At 46.4% G+C, this 21,919-nt stretch overlaps 1 protein-coding gene across 5 annotated transcripts in view; it reads left to right on the top strand.

Annotated features, from left to right (window-relative positions):
• The first annotated feature begins 4,873 nt into the window (after positions 1-4,873).
• The window catches only part of hipk2 (homeodomain interacting protein kinase 2), a 78,091-nt gene continuing 61,045 nt past the window's right edge, over positions 4,874-21,919 (top strand). For 4 of the 5 annotated variants that reach the window (XM_086208138.1, XM_086208139.1, XM_086208141.1 and 1 more), the window contains exon 1: positions 4,874-5,257. In XM_086208138.1, coding sequence (XP_086064264.1) covers positions 5,239-5,257 — 19 coding nt within the window. In that variant the 5' untranslated portion in view covers positions 4,874-5,238. Of the gene's footprint in view, positions 5,258-7,660; positions 7,823-21,919 lie in introns of those variants that run through there. The other variant, XM_086208140.1, reaches the window with a different exon arrangement.

The following is a 21,919-nucleotide window of genomic DNA, read 5'->3' on the forward strand; positions in this document are numbered from 1 at the left end:
AATGACAACAAAGGTGGCAAAACCACAAGGACTCAGTAACTCTAATCTGAGTCATGATATTTTATTAACACTAAAAATGATCATTTGAATTCAGGCTGTTTTGTTTTTGTGCTTAAACATAAGCAGACTTGATGGACTATAAAACGTGATCTTTCTGGATGTGCATTTAGGAAATGCTCCTCCTCCTCCCACACGCAGGTCTACCTCATCCATGTATGATCATAGTGCCTATTCAATAAACCGGGGAGTCGTAACTGGGCAGTCAGGAGTCGGCACGTCAGCCCTGCACTGCAGTTTTAGCGGTCATGTTGTCCAGTGACAGAGAGACTGATGGAGGACTCAAGAACCGTGCTTGGCCTCCTCCACTTCCCTTGAAGAGACCATTCACAGCCCAAAGAGCACAGTTAGTGATGATGGGAGGTTTTTCTACAAGACCACCTAGATACCACTTCAGCATGTAGCACCGAAACCAAGAGCAGGAAGTAGCAGATGATATCACATGTGGCTGTGTGATGCACAAATACAGACAAGTGCTTTGTTTATTATAAGACATGAAATATCATATATTTCCCCACAGACATGCAAGTTATTTTCATACTGTGTTTAAAGTTACCTAGTTTGGTGTCTGTATCTTCACCTCAACTAGGACCAAACAGGCCTGTTCTTCTCTTCAAATGCAACTTCCTCAGGCTAGTGTGTGAGGATAAATAAACTCACAACTTTGTGTGAGTTCTCTCGTGTGTAGGCTGCTGTTTCTCTCCTGTGTCAACACACACAAGAGCATCCACTACTTAGCGCAATTTATGACTGCGTTGAAAAAATCCCTGTAATTAGTGTGGTTTTAACCCCATCGGCTGTGTACGCGCCACGTTTCGCCCTCAATAACAGTTTACAGAGGAGCCCACAACAACGTCCACCCACAGCGTGAGCGATGCAACAGGACTGAAAACATGTCTAGGAGGTGACTGCCGCAGGTGACCTGAGATTTTTCCAAAAACGAGGCTGTGTCTTGTGGTGCCCTCCAAGCTGACCCCCCAATTACACTCATGTTCAGCCACTTATTCATTTGTTTGGTCAAAGCAGAAATTTTGTCATGGCTGTTGCAATTGAAAGACTTTTTTATATACAATATTGCAATTATAACATTTTTGTCAAGAGCTCACCCTCTGTCACACACATGTCTTAAATAGCCAAGAAACAACCGCTGACTCAAGAGGTGTCAGGGATCTTCATCACGGGGATGAAAACACGCTCCAAAACCAGAGGAAGAAGTTTCCTGGAGGAATGTAAGCAGGAAGTAGAAATATCTGCTTTGGCTGAGGGAACATTGAATTGATCGACTCAGAAATTGGTGTCTTGAGCTCACAGGGATGTGTTTTCCCTCCTGCACCACTTCTGTGTGACCCCAGGGTGCAGGAGGAGCCAGCCACCTAAATGTAGCTGATGGCTAACAACATCCTCAGCGACAAAACTACAATAAAAACATCCAGAAACGTCCATTTTCAAACTCAGGAGCATCGTCCGGTATAACTCAGCTCTTCTTCTTCATCCAGCTGCTCTCTCCACAAACCCCTCCACTTGAGCTACGACCAATTGCAAGCACGAGTGGCTCAGTGCTCGCGTAGTGAGCCACCATGAACAGCTGAGACTGTCCTCATCCAACTGGTGGGGCAGTAAGACATCCTGAACCCTGAGTATGAGGGGAGGCCCTCCAGAGACCTGGGCCCTGCTGTAACAAATAGTAACTGGGGGCACTCACAGGGCCCAAACCTCGCCCAGACAACGAAAGGGATCTGCAGCAAAATGTTGCTATTAAAAGCTATTTTATAGCACACAGAATGCAGGAAACAATAGGTGATTTAAAAAAATGATTTGATGTAGTGCGTCCAGCAGAGAGCGCTCCAGTGCCTCCACTTTGTTTATTTTACTAGTTTATTTTGGTCTTCATTTAAATGATAATGAATGACATTGTTAAATACATGTTTTTTTAAGAAAGTGAGATACTTGTTGGAGAAATTAGCTTCTAACTTGACATGGTCATATGGGCTCAGTATTGAAAGGGTCGGGTATCAGCCCAGAGACTCACTGCACCAGTGAACCCTTAATAAATCTGTTCCTTTCACCTTTCATGAATTATTCATCTACCTGTAGTTTTACGCTGGTGGCAGGTGCACCACTCCATCCTCTGGCTTCCACTGTTTCTAATGTTTTTACTGTGTAACTGAAGACGGGAACGATAGTGTGTACAGGTGTATCCACTTGTTCCTCCTTGCATTGGTGTCTTCCTATGAAGCACCTGGGCTTGACTTGAGCGGGATAAGGTAAATAAATTTGCTGTGCTCACACATTGGGATTTGTAGTTCTGTCCTGTGAGTCATAATTGTCTGCCATGATGGACTCGGGGGATGGGAGATGGATTAATCCAGAATAATTGTCGAGGGCCATCTGTCTGTTTTCACGATCTGTCCATCTCTCACACCTTCACCACTCTGAAGGGTTGATTGCTCGCCGATTCATCACCTGATGGGCATATGACTGATTTTTTTCCATTTGGATAAATATTAAGGAAAGTTTTACATACGAAACACTTAATGGAAAGCAGCACAAGCTGGCAGACTGTTTCCACATTAAACACGTGTGAGGAAGTGAAGAGGTTTCCCTCAACTGTTAGCAGAGGCCTTTTGCACTGCTACATCCTGCTGCTACGGCGGCTACGACCGGCCCAGTGTGCACTTAGAATTCAGAGCGAATGCAGCTTTGAACTGATGGATGACAAACACTTCATGTTTGCATTCGCCTTCATTTGTACACAGTAGACATTTACTGTAGATACACGTAATCCACCGATACAATGAATAAGACACTAGTGAAATATTGCGCGAAGGGAAACACAAAGGAATATAAAACAATCCGTGAGCCTCTCAGTTCTCTGCTTGGAGTTTTTATAATTTGCTCTAAATGCCAGTGATGGTCCCTGCATGCACACTGTGTCTCACACGGCTCTGCACAACCTGCAAGCGTTCCACGCACTAAAAATATCCAGGGTTTTCAAGTTGTTGTAGTTTTAAATAGTGTATCAGCAGCGTGATGATGATGAACGCCTTCACCAGTGGAGGAGAGGACCAACCAAGCCTGAAATATGCTGCTTTATGAAAGTTAGTCATGAAAGTGTGATGTGTTGTAGAACAATAGCGGCTGCTACTGAAGAGAAGTCGGGTCGGGCGGAACTAAAACTGTTAGGTTAGTTATGTAGTGCAGGCTGAGCTTAGCACAACCCAGTAGCCCTGCAGCAGGAACGTTCCAGAGTTTCTGTTGCAGGGCTACACAGCTTTCTGTTTAATGCTGGATAAATACAAGCCTGCGCGGCCTGTGGGCCTCTGAACCTCAACCGTGCGCCGTCCTGCAGTTACATCAGCACTCCGACGTGCAGCGGTCAGCTCTATAGGATGTGTGCTTAGGCTGCAGGCTGTGTGACATACTTTAAACTGAATGAGTAATTGCATAACTCCATGCAAAGCTGTGAGGCTTAGAACGAGCAGAACATCCGCTGAAGACATATAGAGGATGTTGTTGGGCAGCAACATGTGAGTATTTCGATAATCCTGCAAAGGTGAAATCACAGCAGATCCACACAGACCTCTGGTGCTCTCCAATTTATTTTCGGATCAGGGTACTTCAGAACCAGTTGATCTGCTCCGCTGAGCCGCTCCACTCGTCCGCATCTCCATGTTCAGGGGGTCAGAGGTGCGTTCCGGCGCCACCGGTAAACGACAAATTATTCTCGTTTGTGTGAGTAAATGTAATCCGATCCCCGTCCAGTTCATTCTGTGCAAATCTCATGTCGTCATACTGTAGCCTGTACTGTAGGAGCGCTTCAGCCTCATGCAGGCATGAGCAACCACACGCAGCATCATCCAACCGGGCTGCACGCTGCTCAGCGGGAGAAGCAAATCCAAGTCCACAGCAACCTTATACTCTTATACGTCATGTTACTGCTGGAAAGAGACGGCTTGCAAGTACTGTTACAATAACTATTGTTATTATAATAATAATAATAAGAAGAAGAATAGTAATAATTGTATTATAATGTAAAGCAATATTCCAAAAAATCTAATAGTAATCTGTAATCTACAAATATTCCATATTCAGTGAGAAAGGAAGCAAATGCTAAGAACTTCATGAATAAAATCAGTTCCTGGCAGTAAACAAAAATATTCTTTTTATGTCCAGTTGTCTTTGTATGCCGTTCATTCATTGATTTAGTTTAATTGCGCGAGTCTTCCACTGCCGTGCTGCCTTTCCTGTCGTATTTATTTGCCTCCCGCTTCCGTGTTTCCTACTTTCCTATTGACTGCAACTCTGTCTTTATGGCCGCATCCATTGCAGTCCACGGTTTTTCAACGACGTCTAAGAAATAACATGAACATTCTATATTCAATCAATTTGCACCAGCTTTGCCCTGAGCAAATGCCGACGGAGTGCGGATGTTTCTGCTTCAGATGACACATTCAACCAATCAAAAGACGCAAAGACATCTAAAAAAAAAAAAGGTTCCCAGCCCATTCTTAAATAAAGAAAAAATGAAGTATTCCTTCTGTAGTAGGCCAATTGTGTGAGAAATCAGTTTTATTATGACTTCGTTTTATTCATTTGTCCTTTGTAATTTGTCTTGTACATTGTGTATGAGTGTCTGTCTGGTATTTGCTACTTAGATGTTGTTATTTTCATATTAATATTAAAACATTATTATTATTATTATTGTCTGTTGTTGTTGTTGTTGTTGTCCCGGCCCGTGCGTGCAGAGGCGTGCAGAGCGACGCTGCTCGCCGCCTCCATCGATGCGCTCGACGCTCGACTCTCTCACTGTACACCAAACTCGCTGCGCTCTGACCACTGCAACTTTTGCAGACTCCCCACTCCACAGACATGTCGCACAATAGCTGAAGGAAACCTGTCACCGCGGCTCATCCCGGGAGCCTCCACAGACACACCGCGGGTGGGATTTGACGCGCGGACCGTGCGGGCAGCCGCCTTCCTCACCTCGGACTCTTCGCTCGAACACGGCTGGACGGACAGGATCGGAATTATGAGCCTTTTTCCCACTCATGAACGGGGCCAGTAATGCAGGAGACCGCGGCCACTCTCGCATCACTCTTTCAAGATGGCAGATTTTTATTGAGTTTTGAGCAGAAACGTCGCTTTATCTGTTTGCCATGAATTACAGACACCCTTGCACCGATGGCCCCTGTATACGAAGGTAAGCTGCCGCCGCGGCGCCACTGTACCGACGCAGGATCGCTGCTGATACGGAGCACGGAGATGCGTTGGCTCCTCTCCTCTCACTGTCAGATTGTTCAGCAGACAGTAGCGAGATCTGCGTGATATTTTTAAACCTACCGCACGCACGCAGGCTGTCACATTCCCCGCACTTTGCGCACTTTTCAGTTCCAAAAACATTAGCAGCCGAAATGCTCAGTCAGATGGTGTTGTCCGATAAAACAGCCAGGCAAGCCCATGCTGCACACGCGCGCGCGCGCACACACACACACACACACACACACACACACACACACACACACACACACACAGGTCATTATGTGTATGTAGACACCTGGAAATGTGTTTGCGGGCTGGAAACGCTGCTGCTTTTCACTCATTGTTTCAGTTCTCGTGGAAGTGCCTGACCCGCGGTGTTCCTGCGTGTCGGCGCATTCATCTCAACGCGTTATTTGTCTCCCGGAAACCAAAGGAAAGCTTGAAAACAGCACATTCGTAATAGCTGCAGCGATGTGCCTGTAATCCAATTGTGAGAACACCAGCCAGCAGCCCTCATGCTTCTCCCTCTCTCTCCCCCCTCAGAAATTGGCTGGCGTGCAGCCTTTTAAAGAAATCATTCCAAGTGTGTTTTCACACATAAGCGACAGCCTGTGTGCTCTGGTTGCCTGCTCGGTCAGTGTGGCTTCTACATGTGAAACAATGCCCCTAAGATGAATGAGCCAACTGCGCTGCTGTAAGAAAATAGAATGCAGTTGTGTGTTGTATTGTGTTTGAATGCAGCTGCACTGGAGCCTGCAGAGACGCTCTCAACGGCGGACACACACGAGTATTCTCAGAGCAGTTGTGCAGGTGCTCTTATGCAAATTGCAATGTTGCACAAAGCAAATAATGACCCTTCCAATATGTATTTATGAGCAGCCTCATGGTTCACTGCTGCTCTATAGTCCCTCTGCTGGCAGTCCACAGAAACCCTTCCTGCCTCCTCAAATCACCATTTAGAAACATTTTAAAGTAGTAACAGTTACACAAATATCAAAAAGTGCGTTTTTGAAAGGAATATTTAGGTTAAGTGCAGTACCATGAAGTACAACATGGCAGCTAAGTGAGTTGTTTGTGTCCCTATAGGCTCAGATCTGGGCGTCGAAGCTTCCAGGCATGTATAGCCTGAGACGCCAGTGTCTCAAGATGAAAAGGAAAGTTGAAATGAGACGCCTATGCAAAAGGTAATTAGTGTAAATTACATTCCCTGGCTTTTCCCCTCACCACAGAGAGGAGGAGAAGGGAAGGGAGAGAGGCGGCAGGGGGAATTAATTACCTCGCCTGTCCTCCTCAGTGTTGGAGAGGGCTGTTATGGGGAGCAGTTGTGGAAATGACCAAAGTCTCCGCTGGAAAATAGGTTTTGGGGGCCCTTCTTGTAGAATAAGACGGGCTATTACAATGATTACTCTCCCGTGGCTACGGGGCACCTATTACCTTAAATCTGGATGATTTACTACTTCCTTCAACAGTTTCAAGTTGAGCTCATTACAGGTGAACACTTCTGTTTGCTAAACTTGATTTCAACCATTCATCAGGATTGAGTTTTGAGGAGGACCCAGATATGTTGGTTATGCTTCTGTCTCGTCTCCCCCCTCATGTTTGTCCGTCTTTGGTTCTTCTTTGCTCAGACTCGAGACCGACAGGCAGGCCTGTCGGCAGCAGCGCAGCCGTCCGATCACCCAGGGTGCCTGATCTCATAACGCAAACTGACACCTTGATGGATGTCGAATGAACAGGTCCTGCAGCCCCCAGCGGCAGGAAAGCTAATATTCAGAAGCCACAGCCGAAGCGTCTATCCTGGCTAGATGTCTGCGTTCATGCACGCGTGTCTCTGTCTGTGACTGTAACGGTTCTAGCATGTGCCGCCGTCGGCCTGCGAGGGGATTAGACAGCTGCACAACTGGGCACCAGACAGGAAGGCTACTTCATTTGTTTCCAGTCAATTCCAGAGAGGACTTGTCCACTCCTGCCTGGGAAAAAGGACATGAGTCAGACGCTGATGATGATGGCGCTGATGACAGACGATGCCGCATCAAAGGCAGATTAATCTTTTATCCGTCCACGCTGGCACTGTATGTTAATGTGACTCCGGGTTGGCTCATAGCTGCTGCACAGAGGCAACACTGGGCACCCTGGCTGAGAGGAAGCGTCCCTCTGAGGAGGACAGAGGACAGACTTTCCCAGAATCGACCCTCAGCTGTCTGTCTCCCTCCTTCCTCCCCTCACGCTTGTTTGGAGCTGGTTGATTGATATCTTCCTCACAGGCCGCGACCCAGGTTGCGAGTCCAAGGTTGCGCCTTTTTAAACTTTCATTAGAATTGCAGGAAGAGCCCTTGGGGCCTTCGGGGGCCACGGCAGCACCACACCTTGTGGCAGAGTCTGGGGAACCGAGGGTGGAGTCACTGTCCACAGTGGAGACAGAACGGCCTGGGGAGGGGAGAGAGCGAGGCTGCTGATAAGAGATGGAGTGATAGTTAAACAGCCAGTCATCAATCTGCAAACCCTTGTAGGTGCCATTGTGAATGTTTATCTCTTGTTTTCACTTTCACCAGCTGCTTTCTGATCTCCTTGTTGACCCGATGCATCGCCGTATGACTTGTTTGCTGGGAAAGGGTTATGAAAATGGATAAGCTGTCTTTACAAGTGTGGCTTTTGCATTATTCAAAGCTTCCTTCCTGAAAAGGAAGTGAAATCCAGTGTTCAGGGATTCTTTGTGCTATTGATTTGTTGAAGCATTTAGTGGAAGAAGCAGAGGCTTTTGGGGAGAGATAGAATTTGAGTTTTTGTTGAGATGAGGTGTGTGCGTGTGTGTGTGTGTGTGTGCGTGTGCGCATGTGAGTGTGTGTGTGTGTGTGTGTGTGTGTGTGTGTCAAAGACAGGGGAATATGTGAACTCTCTTATGTGGTGAAATAGTTCACAGGTGTGATCTGAGGGTTTTGGAAACAGATGGAGGTGGGGGCTGGTGTGTGTGTGTGTGTGTGTGTGTGTGTGTGTGTGTGTGTGTGTGTGGAGAGGGGGGTCTCGTCTGCCTGAGCTGAAAGGACAGGTTAGCAGGGGCCAGGCTGACATCAGAGGCCCAGCCTTGAATACGTATGGTGATTTCAGAGGACTCAACTCCTCGTTTTTTGCAGATTTCTCTGGAGTAAAACTGCTCTCGCCACATCATTCCGTTTGCTCTTTTTTCTCATAGAGGAAATTCAATAGAGATGCAAGGGGACTTTGCAATTCTCATTTTCTCGTCAGCCAGTAAGTCTCCCGTTTTAGTGCCTCTGCCATATGTTCCAGTGTCTCTCGACAGCGACTGTGAAAGCCAGGCTCCGAGGTCCTTCAAGTGGCAGACCACATCAGTTGCTGACTTTAGTTAATTTTTATCGAAGGAGAGGAGAGAGGCTGGCTGGGATCGAGCAGCAATCCTGTTGACTGCTGCTTACACAAGGCATTTCCGTGATGGTTGTCATGCATATGTGAAGCAGCCCCCCCCCCCCCCCCCCGTGTAAAGTTGTTGCACTGTAAAGTGTCAGTTAGTGTGAAACAGCTGCCTCTGACTCTGAGCAGCCAGCCCTGAATATCAGGCATCTTACAGTTGCTCCACTAGTAAACGTGAAAAGCCACGGCTGTCAAGAGACAGAAACAAATGCAATTAATTAATCGTTGCGAATCAAAAAGATCAATTTTAGCTGCAACTTGCAGGTAAAATATTTCAATTTGGTGAAAGTGTGAATGAATGATAAGATTGTGCATTCAGCAACACTTTTTATTGTTCATAGCTAATAATTGTCGTCACCATCACAAATATGAGGCAAATGCGCCGTCCAGAGCATCCCAGGCCACAGTTGCACAGGAAGTAACGGCAGCGCTTCTCTGCCGCTTCTGTCAGTATTTCATCCAACGACACGTGGCTTCTTCTTCCTGCTGTAATTGAGCATCGCAGGGATGATGTGTGTTTGAACGCCAACCTGGAAGTTGGCTGCTTGCTGGTTTCCCTCGACCAGTAGACAATGGGATTATTATCCTTTACTAATCTCAACAAGTGAACACCACTTCAATGATTTTCAAGAACAAAGCTAATGTCAGGCTATCCCTGAACTACCCTGTGGTCACATTACTCCATCATGCACGGTATTTACCAATTAAAACTTAAAATATCTTCAGCTTGTTTAAAGCGCTGACCTTATTTCATGCATGTAAGTGAAACCCATTCAGAAATCCCATCACTGACAGGAGGGAACAGGACGCTCAACAGTGCTAACTTAGTTCTGGGTTTTCAGGATTCATTTTTACGCCAGCTTATTTGTGGTAATTCAGACGCAGCTGAGCTGTATTGATTTGGTCCACTGGTGGCTCACAGCTCTCCATTCACCAGATAATTCCACGCATGAGGTCAGGACAAGGATGTGTCAACTTTTGAAAAAAATGCCACATGTGTTATTGAAACTGGACTTGTTGTATCAGGTGTGACAATGCAGCAAAGAGAATGAGAAGACATCAAATACACTCACAGGAAAGTGGTCCTCTTAGTTGCTGTGTGCGGAAACAAAGAGTTCAGCTACAAGTTTCTGTGAACGCTCCTCCTGCCTCCAGTCTTTATCACTAAATTCGACTTGATTTGCAGAATTTGGGAAACTGTTTTCTGCTTTTCTGTGGGAGGGCACTGCCCCTCCCAGAAATACCTCCCTGTGTATTGGTATCAGCATGATAAGATGCTAAAAGCGATGTTGTCAGTAGCTGCTCAGCAGAGCCGAGGATGAGATGCGTTGAGGAGTGTGATGCAGACAGTCTCAGCTCCCTGTGACACATCCGTCGCTTTGATCTGAACAAAGGTTTATATTTAATGCTTGAAAGTGAGTCAAAAAAGGCCTGGCAGTAACGAGGCCTGTTAAGGAATAATTACACAGGGATTCCTGGAGCATAAAGGGCACTTTATATGCTGAGGGTGTCAAATCTTTTTTTTTTTTGTATAAGATTGCACAGTGAGCATGATTTGCATTTTGCTCGTATGCCATATATTGCATGCTCACTTTGCAATCTCTCATCATCCACCAATGACCCCCCTCTAATTCCCACATCCACTCTGCTTCTCCCTGCCCCACCCCCACATCTATCTCTTATCTGCCCTTCCATCCTGCTCTGTTTGTTGATAAGCCGAGAGGCCATTGGCCAGCACACATGGTGCCCATGTGACACTTCAGCAACAGCCTGACGGCCAGATTGTAAAGCGCCTGTGTGTAATTGGAGGCTGGTTTGAGAAGAGGTCTGGCTACTGCAGCTTTTTTGTTCTCCCCCATCGTAACCCCCACCCAAAACCCCTCACAGTCACCCCCTGGCTGGTCTGTCTTATTGCTCTGTCCCATCACTAACCCCCCACAGCAAACCACCGGTACATATTGTCCTGGCTCGTAATCCTATTGTTTGTGACACCCTGTACACTCTGGAAGAGATGTGCCTGCTGGTTGTATTCATCGCCGGCTCATCTGGCCTTTCAAGCTGACATGTCACATGTACACAGGTAGCAAATAACCAAGTTGAAGAAAACCTCTAATGTGCTCTGAAGACCTGCGATGATGCGAGGAGGTCTTGCAAGTGGATGGCGAGGGCAGCTCACGCGCTCCCAAACACTCCATTTAAAACAAAAGATTCAAGCCGTCTCTTCATATTACATGAAGAGCAGAGTGAAAAATGCTTTGCAGTTTTTAATCAAGCCTTTCATAAGCTCCACATTTTTCTTCCCCTTCAGAGGGAAAGACAGTTAAAGGAGGGGGAAGGGGAGTCTTTACAGATATATTAAAATGAGTAAAGAAGAGAGATTAGGCTGCTTTGTAGACTCTGGTATTCATTGACACAGTGGGCTCTACCATGTGTGGCCAGCCAGCGTGGACTAAGTGCCGCTGCCAGCCTCATCACCACTCCTGGCTCCAGCCCCTCTCGGTCATGGAAGGGAAGTGGAGCGATGGGCGGCTGCTGGCGGCCCCTTCACAGATGGCTGCAGGTACAGCGCTACGCTTGGCTAGTAACCAAAGAACTTCAAAGCTCAGACAAGCGTTCAAGCCCATTTCGGTCCAGAGCCAGGAGGCAAAAGATAGGGAATAGTGAAAGGAGACAGCAATAGGCAAGGACCGGGCAAGTCAAAAGAGTCAACAGGCATGGAAATGAGCCGCTACAACCCTCTGCTCTTTCACCTGTCACATTCTCAGCACTATTTCCTCTCATATTCTTCCTCACAAACTCACATCATCCTTCTTCCTTCATTCAGTCCCTGCACATTTTCCTCTCGTTCTGCACACGCACACGCTGTGCTTCTCATTATTCTATTACTGTGTGAGGACACATCCCCATGCAAGCAATAAAAGGAAAACTCTCCGACAGCTGCCCCTCCCAAACGTGGGCTTTTGTTTTGTTTCTTAATTTTTTGCACCAGTCCCTTAACTAGCAGGTACACATCAAAAGATGCTGCCGGTGGAAGTGCCAGCAAGTGCGACTCGAAATCAGATCGTTGAGGTTATCGAATGTCTAATTTATGAAAGGCAGGAAAACGTCATTGGAGAATATTTAATATTCACTTGTGCGGCTAACAACTGAGTTCTTATGAGCTTTCAAGACGTGACTTTGAGGGAGCAACGTCACAAAGTCAATGATTCCGTTCCACGATCCGGCGGCACCTCTGTCCTGACACGAGGAAACCTTGAATGTTGAGAATCTCCACAGCTGCAGGTCTGCTGGCTGAAGAATCTCCTTCAGCGCTGTTTGGGGATTTTTGTAGATGTTCTGCACATGAAGGGCTCACGCAGCTGTTGAGAAAGTTTGCGCTCACAAACCGGAAGTAATAAAGACATTTACCACTGGAGAGGTTGCTCATGCACGAGTCACGTCTGATGGGTCCTCAGGAGCAGCAGGAGCAGCACAGTTGATGTTTGCAGGTGCATAAAGACCAGACTTCAGACGCTCTTCAGACATGGCAGGTTAACGTAGCTTGATGGGCCAGGCTTCACTTCCCTGCTCTACACGCAAACAAACACATTCTGCAAAACCAGCTACAATTTAACCAGTGTGGGGTCGCGGTCTTTTACAGACTGGGTCTATTTGTCAGTGTGTTCATGGCAAACCGAATCATCCAAGCCCAGGGTTAGACCCAGCGGGTCTGACCCCCCAGGTCATGAGGCACGCAAATAATTAGCAAACTGTCTTTACCTCACCAGGGAGACTCACGTATACGTCTTCATACTCTTAGACGAAAGCGCATCAGAAGAAACACCTTTTGTTGCTCAGAAGCTATAGAGTAGACTCCAGTATCATGTAGTATAAGGGGGGGGGGGGGCTGCTGAGCTGTGTCTTTGAACATCTACAGTAGATGTCATAGTTGGTCATAGTTTAGAATAAGTGTAGATTGATAACAGTGAGTTCATGCTTAAATTCTACTCACATCACTTAAGTGCAATTAACTCTCTTTGTATTGTGGTGACTTGTGCTGGTTCTATAAGGGTTGGAGTAGCTCAGCAAGTCCAGGCTTCAGTTCACTTTCATTTGTAGCTCCCAGGGACGCCACTCACCCAGCATGAGCTGAACTGAATGAATAACATAGTCGCTCCTACAGTTTGCTGTCATTTACTGTAAAGTCATATAAGTGCCTTTTCTCTGTCCTTTCTCAGCAAGGGCGGAGCTAATGAGCCGTTATGCATCTACTATAACCTTTGTTTTCCTGTGAAACCAAGAAATTGCAGTTCACATGTGTACTGACCCTTGAGTTGAGTTTGGTGCGACATCCCTCTGGAAAAAAGTCTGACTGTATTTTGTTTTTTTAAGCCTTTCTAATTTGTGTGTGTGGGTAAGGTTGTTGCCTAAGGGCTTAACAACCCTGCACAGACATCAAGGTATGTCCAATTAACCAGTCGATCATCCAAGACCTTGAACAAAGCCTGTGTATGCAGAACCTTTTTCGTGGTGGATGTCAGTTGATGAGACACAGGACACGCCGGCATTCACGCAGACCACTGCTGAAACAGACCTCCATGTGCCTCGGGTCCATTCACTCTGCTGCATCCCCTCTAGCTGTCTGCTGTCGAATCACCTAAGATGCATGTTAATGCCCGGTGACTGAACAGGGCCATATCTTCTCCTCACTTCAAAGTCCGGGTCCCGTCATGGCCGGCCAGCAGCCCCGCCTGCCTGGCAGCTTTTTGAACTGAGGCCTCCATTCAGGCTGAGAGACAGAGGAAGAATGGCGGTGAGATAGGGAGTGACAGAGATGGAGGGAGTGAGCAATGTAGTCGGGTGGAGAGATGAATACACTCTTCTGGGGCCGAGGAGCCTCAAAGGCGCTGCCAGAGGTCAGGGTGCTCTGGGGGTTTAGCTGTTAGGGAAGGACCAGGGGTCACTGGTCTAAGAGGATCTTGGAGGTGGTGGCAGTTCTAGGGATAGCAGTTCACCCCTCAGCTATAATCCGTCTTCTCTCTCTCCATCGGCGCTCAGCGCTGTCCATCTCCTCCTTCTTCCTGACAGAAGACAGCAGCTGCTAACACACAAACATACTTCTACCCCTCCTTTGCGTTCAGAGATGCTGACCCAGAAAAAGGCCAGAAGCTGACCTTTAGCTACGAGGACCCGTTCTTTTTCCCTCACTGCTCCGGAGCATCCAGAGCAGACCCCTTGTTTTACCTCATTAAGCATCCGTGACACACAGACAACGTGGGAGTTCTGCAATCACAAGCGTTAAACTTCAAGACGTTTGGACATAAACATGGCGGCGTTAAGTGGCATCCATCTCAGTAACAGACCCTTCAACATTGTAAGAGCCCGGGAGCGATGCCTCTGCCAGGCTCCTTGTCCTCTCCACCACCAGCACTGAAATGGGAGTTCAGGATCAGCATCTCCCACTGCAGGAGCAGGCCCAAACCATTCATACTGATCTTTCATGTAATTTGCCAACTTGCACCTCATATTCTGTGTATAATTATAAAACCAAGCGATTTTGTTCTCCCTTTGTAGGTGGCCTTACATGGCTACCCAGTATGTGGGTGTTAAAGTGATGGCCAGAGGAGCCATTTCCTGTCTGGCTTTGGCGGCTATTTGTGGCTGTGAGGACAGTGCACGTATGTGGCTAAAGGTAGGATTTTCACGCTGAAACAGACTGGGAGTGCTGAGTTGGCTGGCCATATTTATGACTTCAGCTCTGTGTCCAGAAGGACTCAACAGCTATGTTTACAACACTCTGTCAGTTGGATTAAGAACACATATGCCTTGCTAAATGGGTACACGAGCATGTGTTTGTCTGTGCACTCTAATCTTCTAAAAGCTGTTTGAAATATATACAGCGGCGGCGGTGGTGGAAGGCCTCCTTAGTTTGTCGAAGACAGAATGAGAGAGACACACACTTATACACAGAGGGAGTGAGGGTTAAAAAGAAGAAGATGGAGAGATTAAGAGATTAAAATAATTAAATAAGCATGCATATGAATGCTTCACCTGCAGTATGAAGGCAGGAGTACATGTTGAGGCATTTCAGAGGGAGAAAAAGGCATCTGTAGTCTAAATTAGTATGATCTGTGGCCTTAATAGGCCCAGAGCAAGAGCTGCACACACCCTGCTGAAATATCACACACTCCTGTCGCCTGGGGAGGCATGTGCACTCTCCCCAGCTTGTATTTGATTGCAGAGAGCATAGGGAGGTGGTGGAGTAAACTGGGGGAGACAGGAGAGCAGAAAGCTGAACACATGGGGGATGAAGTATGAAAGATGGATAGTTGGATCTCTATTCTAGTAAAATGCGATCTTATTGCAGCAGTGTGTAGTATTATTAATCAGCTCCGAAAACTTGCAAGCAAATCTGAGCCTGAGAGTTTTATTCAAGTGTGTCATTTTCTAAGTAGTAATTCCTCTCTTTTGCCTTTTAAGTGAATCGACGGCCCAGCCTGGTCCCCAGGTGCCTGGTCAGGTTGGACTGGTTCCTCTGTTGTCGGGGTTCATAGCTGGGCGGGGCGTTGGATTAATCTCTTCGGGTGTGTGTTTTGGTAAGGTGGATTCATGCGTGCTGTTGCTGCATAGCTAAGATATTACAGTTCTGATAAATTAAGAGGACACAATCAGGCACAGCTCTGTGCGCACGCGTGTGTGTGTGTGTGTGTGTGTGTGCATCCTTGGTAGAGGTGAGGCTTCCCAGCAGGACAGGCAGCTGTCTCTCTTGGATATCAAAGCAGGAACAGACTTTGACCCCTGACTTCATCAACACACCTCACACCCGTGTGTAGTGGTGGGTTCCATGGGACAGGGCTGGGTGGGCCAATGAGACCGTCTCCTCAAAGCACATCATCTCCTTGCAACTGTGCTTTCCTTCATCTCTCATTCTTACTGGGCACAATCTATGCCATTCCATCCATCCATACCACTTATTTTGTGGTGGGTGGGCAGCCTGGGCAGGTCACCATTCAGTCACCTGCATTCAAACTCTCTGTCCCTCTGTATTTATCTGCTTTCATGCAGTTTTTTTAAAGCCTGATTAAAAGCCAACCGATCCTGGTCCCGTTGTGAGTAGATGAGGAGTGGCCTTGCTGCTTTCTTTCTGGTGCGCAGTCACTGCGCTGGAAAGAGATGACGGACGTTATCAGAGCAGCAACAGAGATTACTATCTCAGGTTTGTATACTCTTTGTAGTGAAAGCAGTACGGAGAACAGTGGCGGAGTTTTGCTGTTTGCTTTGTTAAATGTGGCTCCAGTCTTTTTCTTGAGCGCTGGCTGTGACTTGAAGTGTTGGAAGTGAAAACATTGAATATGATAATCATATTCATGGAACGGACGCCAGTCATTTGTCAGGATTCTGTCAATGCATTTTCATGTATTGTATGAGAAATGGTTGATGGAAACCATAAAACAAAAAAGAAATCCCCCTGATTGCGAAACAATTTTCATGCTCCTTTGAGCTAATTTTTGCCTTTTTCAAAAAACTTTCAAGTTACTTGAAGGTTATATTTTTAACAGTAACCAAAATCTTCCATTACATCATTTTACGTTTGCTGGTGCAGCATTTTTCTCTGACGGTATCATATTATCGAGATCAGACCGCTTCTAAATGACATGAAAGGCTCTGTCTCTGAAAGGACAAATCTCAGTCTTCGGTTGGACCTTTGTCAACTGAACATTAGCCTGCTGATGGACGACTCGTCCTCTTTGTGTATGTTGGCATGTGAGAACATCAGCATCTTTTCATTTGCTTTTTTGTTTGCATATTATTTGCTTCTGTCATTCGCTTTTCCTCTCCAACACTTCAGGCAGCACAAGCAAACACTCAGCTAGAGTGCAGCACCCTGAAACCTCAACAGGTGTGGCGCCTCCTCAAACACGGCATGCCTGGACAGCGCTGGCTCTCATTAATCTCATCTGAGTGTCCTGGGTGATTGTTTCCTCCTCATATGTTGATCTCATTATGCTGCATTTTGGCCAGCTGTCATTGTTGATCCTAATGACTGAAGAGGAAATAGTGGGGCGTTTCTCTCTGTGCGTGCATGATAAGCATTATGGCGAGGAGCCCCTTATCAGGTGTGTGTCCCTGCGTGGCCCTGAGCTGTTTGCAACTGTAATCAACTTGATGCAGTCAAAATTTGTAGCTCCCTTTTTCCTCTCCTATACCTCCCCTCTGTTCCTCTCTCAAGAATTTAATTGTGCTAGAAAAGACATTTATTTCAAGGCTTCTTTCTTTCCTTTTCTTTCTTGCTCGCTTTCTCTCTTGTTTTCTTTCTTTCTGTCTTTCTCTCTGCACCTCTCGCTGTGGGGAGGAAGTCAGTCACTGTTCTTTGTACACTTGCTACACTCGTGATTTGATTAATAAGAAATCCAGCTCAAGCGGAGCCAGTCTGCCACCCCGCCTCCTCACACTCCTCCTCCTCCTCCTCCTCCTCCTCCTCGCCACCCGTTCCTCCCCTCCACCCCCATGCCTTGGTTCAGTGCCTGGTTAGGCTGACCTGGCAGTATAAACAAGTCAAATGTTTTTCTCACAACAGACGTTTTATGGCCGCACTCGCAGTGAATTGCAGCCTCCTTATCTACCAGTTGTTTCCCAGGGGAACCAGGTTTTTCCAGCTTTACTTTAGTTTAGAGGAGCATTGTAACCTTAACGAAAGTTGTCGTGGCTCAGCTAGGAGCCACAAAAGTTGTAAAGATGCTTTCAGTGTGGTGCGTGGCTTTGTGGGCTCACACTCTGTTTGTGGACATTTCTGTGGTAACCGTGTGTGTTCTCGCTTGCATACCCATGCATGTCCTGCTGTGTTATCTCACAGTACACAACCTGGTGTGTCGTTGCCACCAGGAAGAGTTCCATGTCACATTTACAGCAGGCATCCTGCTGATTTATGAATTCCTGTTTATGTCAGTCAAACAACAATTAGAACTGCCTTTGGGGCGCTCATATGCTTGATATTTGCTCCTCTCTGTACGTTTGAAAGAGAATGTGGAGAGAAATGGAAGGTCAGGATGCACATAAAGGCTGATGGAGCAGTAGCCTGCATTACAGCATCTCCCTGCCAGAGTGACTGATGCATTATTCTATAAATAAGCAGAGATGAGGGAGCTAAAAAGCAAACGGGGTGGTCAGTAGTATCCACAGGCGAGAGTGAGAGAGCGATAGAGAGAGAGAGAGAGACAGAGAGAGAGAGAGAGAAATGCTGTGACGCACTCTGGCAGGAACACGAGGCTAAACCGCTCTGTATGGACGATGTATTTCTCTTCAGCTCACTAAAAAATCTAGGAACAACACAAGAACAGTTCTATAGTTACAGGTACACCTTTAATCAATGTTCCCTCAAAGGTAGATTCTCCCCAAACTACAACTTTGGTCTTCAGGAGGCCACGAATGCTCCTTTTGATGAACAGTAAAGGTAGAAAGTGAACTGCAGGGTACACAAATGTCTTTCACAAGAGCACGAAGCAGTTGTATCCTTTTCGGTCCAGGCTGGCTCCTCCATTGGGTATGAGTGCTCTTTTGGTGTCCCTGTAGTTTTTAAAGCCGAAGTCATTGTCAGTGACCCCACTACAGGCCCCACAAGTGGTGTTGTTGTCTAGGATGCCATTTTACATCACTGACATATAAGATGGTGGGGAGATGGATGAGATGTAACCAACACTGAAACGGAAAAGGTGGAATTATCTTTTGGAAACTACGTCAAAAAACTTCAGCACAGTCAAAAACACTTCAAGCAGTTTTTGCATTTGTCTGCGATCGGTATGTCGGTCAGAGAAGGGAGGAGGTGTGGCAAGCTATGCTCGTGATACACACAAATATCAGTGAAGGATGAAATAATGCTTTGTCTAGACAGTCAGAAGTCATTTCATTATCCCGTAATTTGGCCCTCCCCCGCATCCTCCAGTCCTGCAGACATCAGTAAAAAGCGGGGTCATCAGAGCATCATCAGCATTGGGAGCCCTTAGACCTCAAGAAATAGTCCAAATATATCCAGGTCAGGGGACACGGAGCGCACAGACATGACTGTTGTCTCTGGATAGTCTCCTAGGTAACAGCTGGGGTCTCGCGATGCATCAGTGCACTCAGACACTGGAGCTGAACAGTTGCAATGTGCTAGTGGGATTAAAGCATGGATTGCTAGATGGGCATAGACAAATGTACCTGTTTTTTTGATTCTCGCTGTAAAATCACATTTAATCATGAATTGCCAAGATAAAATTTAGTCTGAGCTCAGCCTGAAAGCATGCAGATGAGGTCATGCAAAGATGAGTTAAATAATCGCCGGGTTTGTTCATATAAAGACTGCAGGGTTGGAGGCGTCCTCATCAATGCATCCTGTCATGTCCTCAGCAGAGTATAAATGACAACTTTAATAAAAGAGGGCAAACAGAAGCAGGTCACAGGCCAGAGCGTGAGGGCCACTTGTAGCTCTGCTCTTCACATTCTGTTCTCTCCTTTTCAGGCCGTCTCTTACCCCGCATGGCATGCAGAACAGCCCTGATCCTCCCAAAAAGAAGATTAACAAACCCCTGACAGGGACGTAATCTCTCTGAAAACATTGACTATTACCATTTCAACAAGCTGCCTCTAAACACTGGGAAATGCCTCTCTGGTATGCTTAATTGCAGTGTGCGGGACACACAGCGTTCCTGTAGGTATGCTAAATGGAAAGCCTCAGCTACTGAAGGCATTCCAACATTGTAAATGCACAACAATGGACCTTCACAGTTTTGAACTTGGCACTGCGTTCAGAAATGCACACACACTTGAAGAGGACATTTTCAAGGGAAAGGCCTCTGCACTTTGTTATTTTTGACAACGGTATAGAAGGTTGCTTGTTCAAATTCGATATCATAAATATGTCAGGGTGAAGAGTGATTCACCAGCGCCGGAGTCGTTTTCCCCCTGAAACATAATTGGTCACATTGTTGCTTGTGTATGCTGTCATGAGATAACATTCCAACCATTTGACCTCTCGCTGTTGGTCCATTTAATTACTGATGCGTGTTTCACACCGGCCTCTGTGCTTTTGTTTGTACAACGTTACATCTTCTAGCTGAAACAGCTGGAGACACATTCTTGACAAGTCTCGGCTTAAAGTTTCGAGTGCATTTCTAAACATCTAGTTATAAATCAGAGGCTAGTGGAGCACGTGTGGTCGTCAGTTCAGGTGAACTCTTTGACCAGCAATAAAACGGACGGAGTCAATGACTGACTACGATCACAGCGGAGGAGGAATCCGTGTGATGCTAATGCTAATGCAAATGAGGGCTAGCCTCAATCTGTAAAACCCAGAGCTGTCCATATATCACGCTGGCAGATATGTAATGCTGGAATTTTCCAGAAGAGGAACAGGCCATCTCTGTGTCCGTCCATCCATCTTTGTGTCCGTCTGTGCCTGTGATTATCCTGTCAGGCTCTCAGTCACACTCTGTTGACGCTGCTCTGTGACGCAACCCATCATTCAAATTATATTTAGCGTAAAGTCCAGGCGCAGGAATCGGTAATCCAAGAAGTGACATCTGGCCTTCAGAGCTTATGTGATTAGCAGAGAGCCTTGCCCCTAATAGCCTCGCCAATGTTCTTCATTACCTCTGCGGACCCGTCCTACCTATGGGCCTGGACATGCAGGCGGAGGTGCGATTGGAAAAAATAATGACATCTTAATGACCATCCAGAGGACATGCAAATGCTTAATATCTGGCAGGCATGAAGGTGCTACATCCGCTAGCTGAGCTCACAGTGAGCCCTCTAATATCCAGTACAGCTCCAATCCTGCAGCATTAAGGCTAAGACCAGATGACCAAGGAGATAACAAGTACAAGGCCAGGAGAGAGACCAAAATAAAAATTAAAAAAAGGAGGAGGAAGTGAGGTCAATGAAGCATAGTGGGGGGCTGTCAGCTTGGTACTGAATTAATCATGATCACCACTCAGAGGGATAATAATAATGACAAAGTGACGGGGCCCGGCTCTCTGCTGCTTTCTCTCCACAGAATAGAGCCCACAATTATGGAAGTCCTCCCATATTGGAGGGAAATTATCCTTTAATTTTCTTAAAGAAATAAAAACAACAACAACAACTCACTGATGGTAAGGTGTCGATTATCCTCACATCATCAGGGTTTTTGTTTTTTTCCCACAAAATAGCAGTAAGTTTACAGGCTGTGGGGTGTGTGTGTGTGTGTGTGTGTGTGTGTGTGTGTGTGTGTGTGTGTGTGCGTGTGTGTGTGCGTGCGTGTGTGTGAGTGCGTGTGTGCGTTAACTGTTAGATTCTTTGAATCACACATGAGTTGATCAATGGTGAGGCCTAATGTGTGTGTGTGTGGGGGGGGGGGGGTGGCAGGCACAACCAGGTGGAAGCTCTTAGTTTGTTAGCAGCACACCAATTTGAGTTTACTGGAAACGGTTTAAACATGCCATTACTACAAGTCTCATTTAAGCTTTCTGGTGCTGAAATAATCATTGCAATGCTACGAGCACGCTTGTTTGCAAGAGAGAGAGAGACAGAGAGAGAAAGGAAGGGACTATTTTTGGGCTGTTGTTTGCTTGGAGAGGCTTTTGCTTATTCGGAGGCTGCATGTTCCCAGGAGTTAAGAGCACAGTTATGTAGTTTTGCTTTTGTTTTGTTGTCTTCAGGATCTGTGGTTGAGAGGGAGTTCAGTGCCCCTCTCCTGTTTTTAGGGTTTGTTGAATGAAATTTCTTCCTTAAGTGAGTAATTGTGTACCAATAAATGCAAGGGCTGGGTTGTGCAGCGGGGAAGGAAATTGCAATCATTCCACGGGACTTTTTTGTTGGCCTGTTTGTGTGTTGCTCCATGTACGATTCTTCTTTTAGGATTCACTCGGCCTATTTACCTCTCTGCAGGCGAGAGCAGGAAACAGTGCTCGACAGTATTACTGTAATCTAAACCTGCTTCCCTTCTGCTAAACATTCTGGTTATTAATTTAGTTTCATCATATTTTGTCGTCTGAAATACTGCAAATATTTATTACAGAGTTCAAGAGGTTAACACGGCAATGCATCAACATATACGCGTAGTGTTTTAATGACCTACTCTGACCCAAGCTGCCTTTATTTAAAGCTTAGCTTCCGCTCATGTTTCAGAGACTCGGAAATTCCTAACCTCTCACTTTCATCCCCCTCCTGTCCCCTTTGCTCC

Source organism: Aulostomus chinensis, chromosome 7 (genome assembly GCF_037954235.1).
Source record: "Aulostomus chinensis isolate RoL2024-O1b breed Wild chromosome 7, RoL_Achi_v1.0, whole genome shotgun sequence".
Lineage (NCBI taxonomy): Eukaryota > Metazoa > Chordata > Actinopteri > Syngnathiformes > Aulostomidae > Aulostomus > Aulostomus chinensis.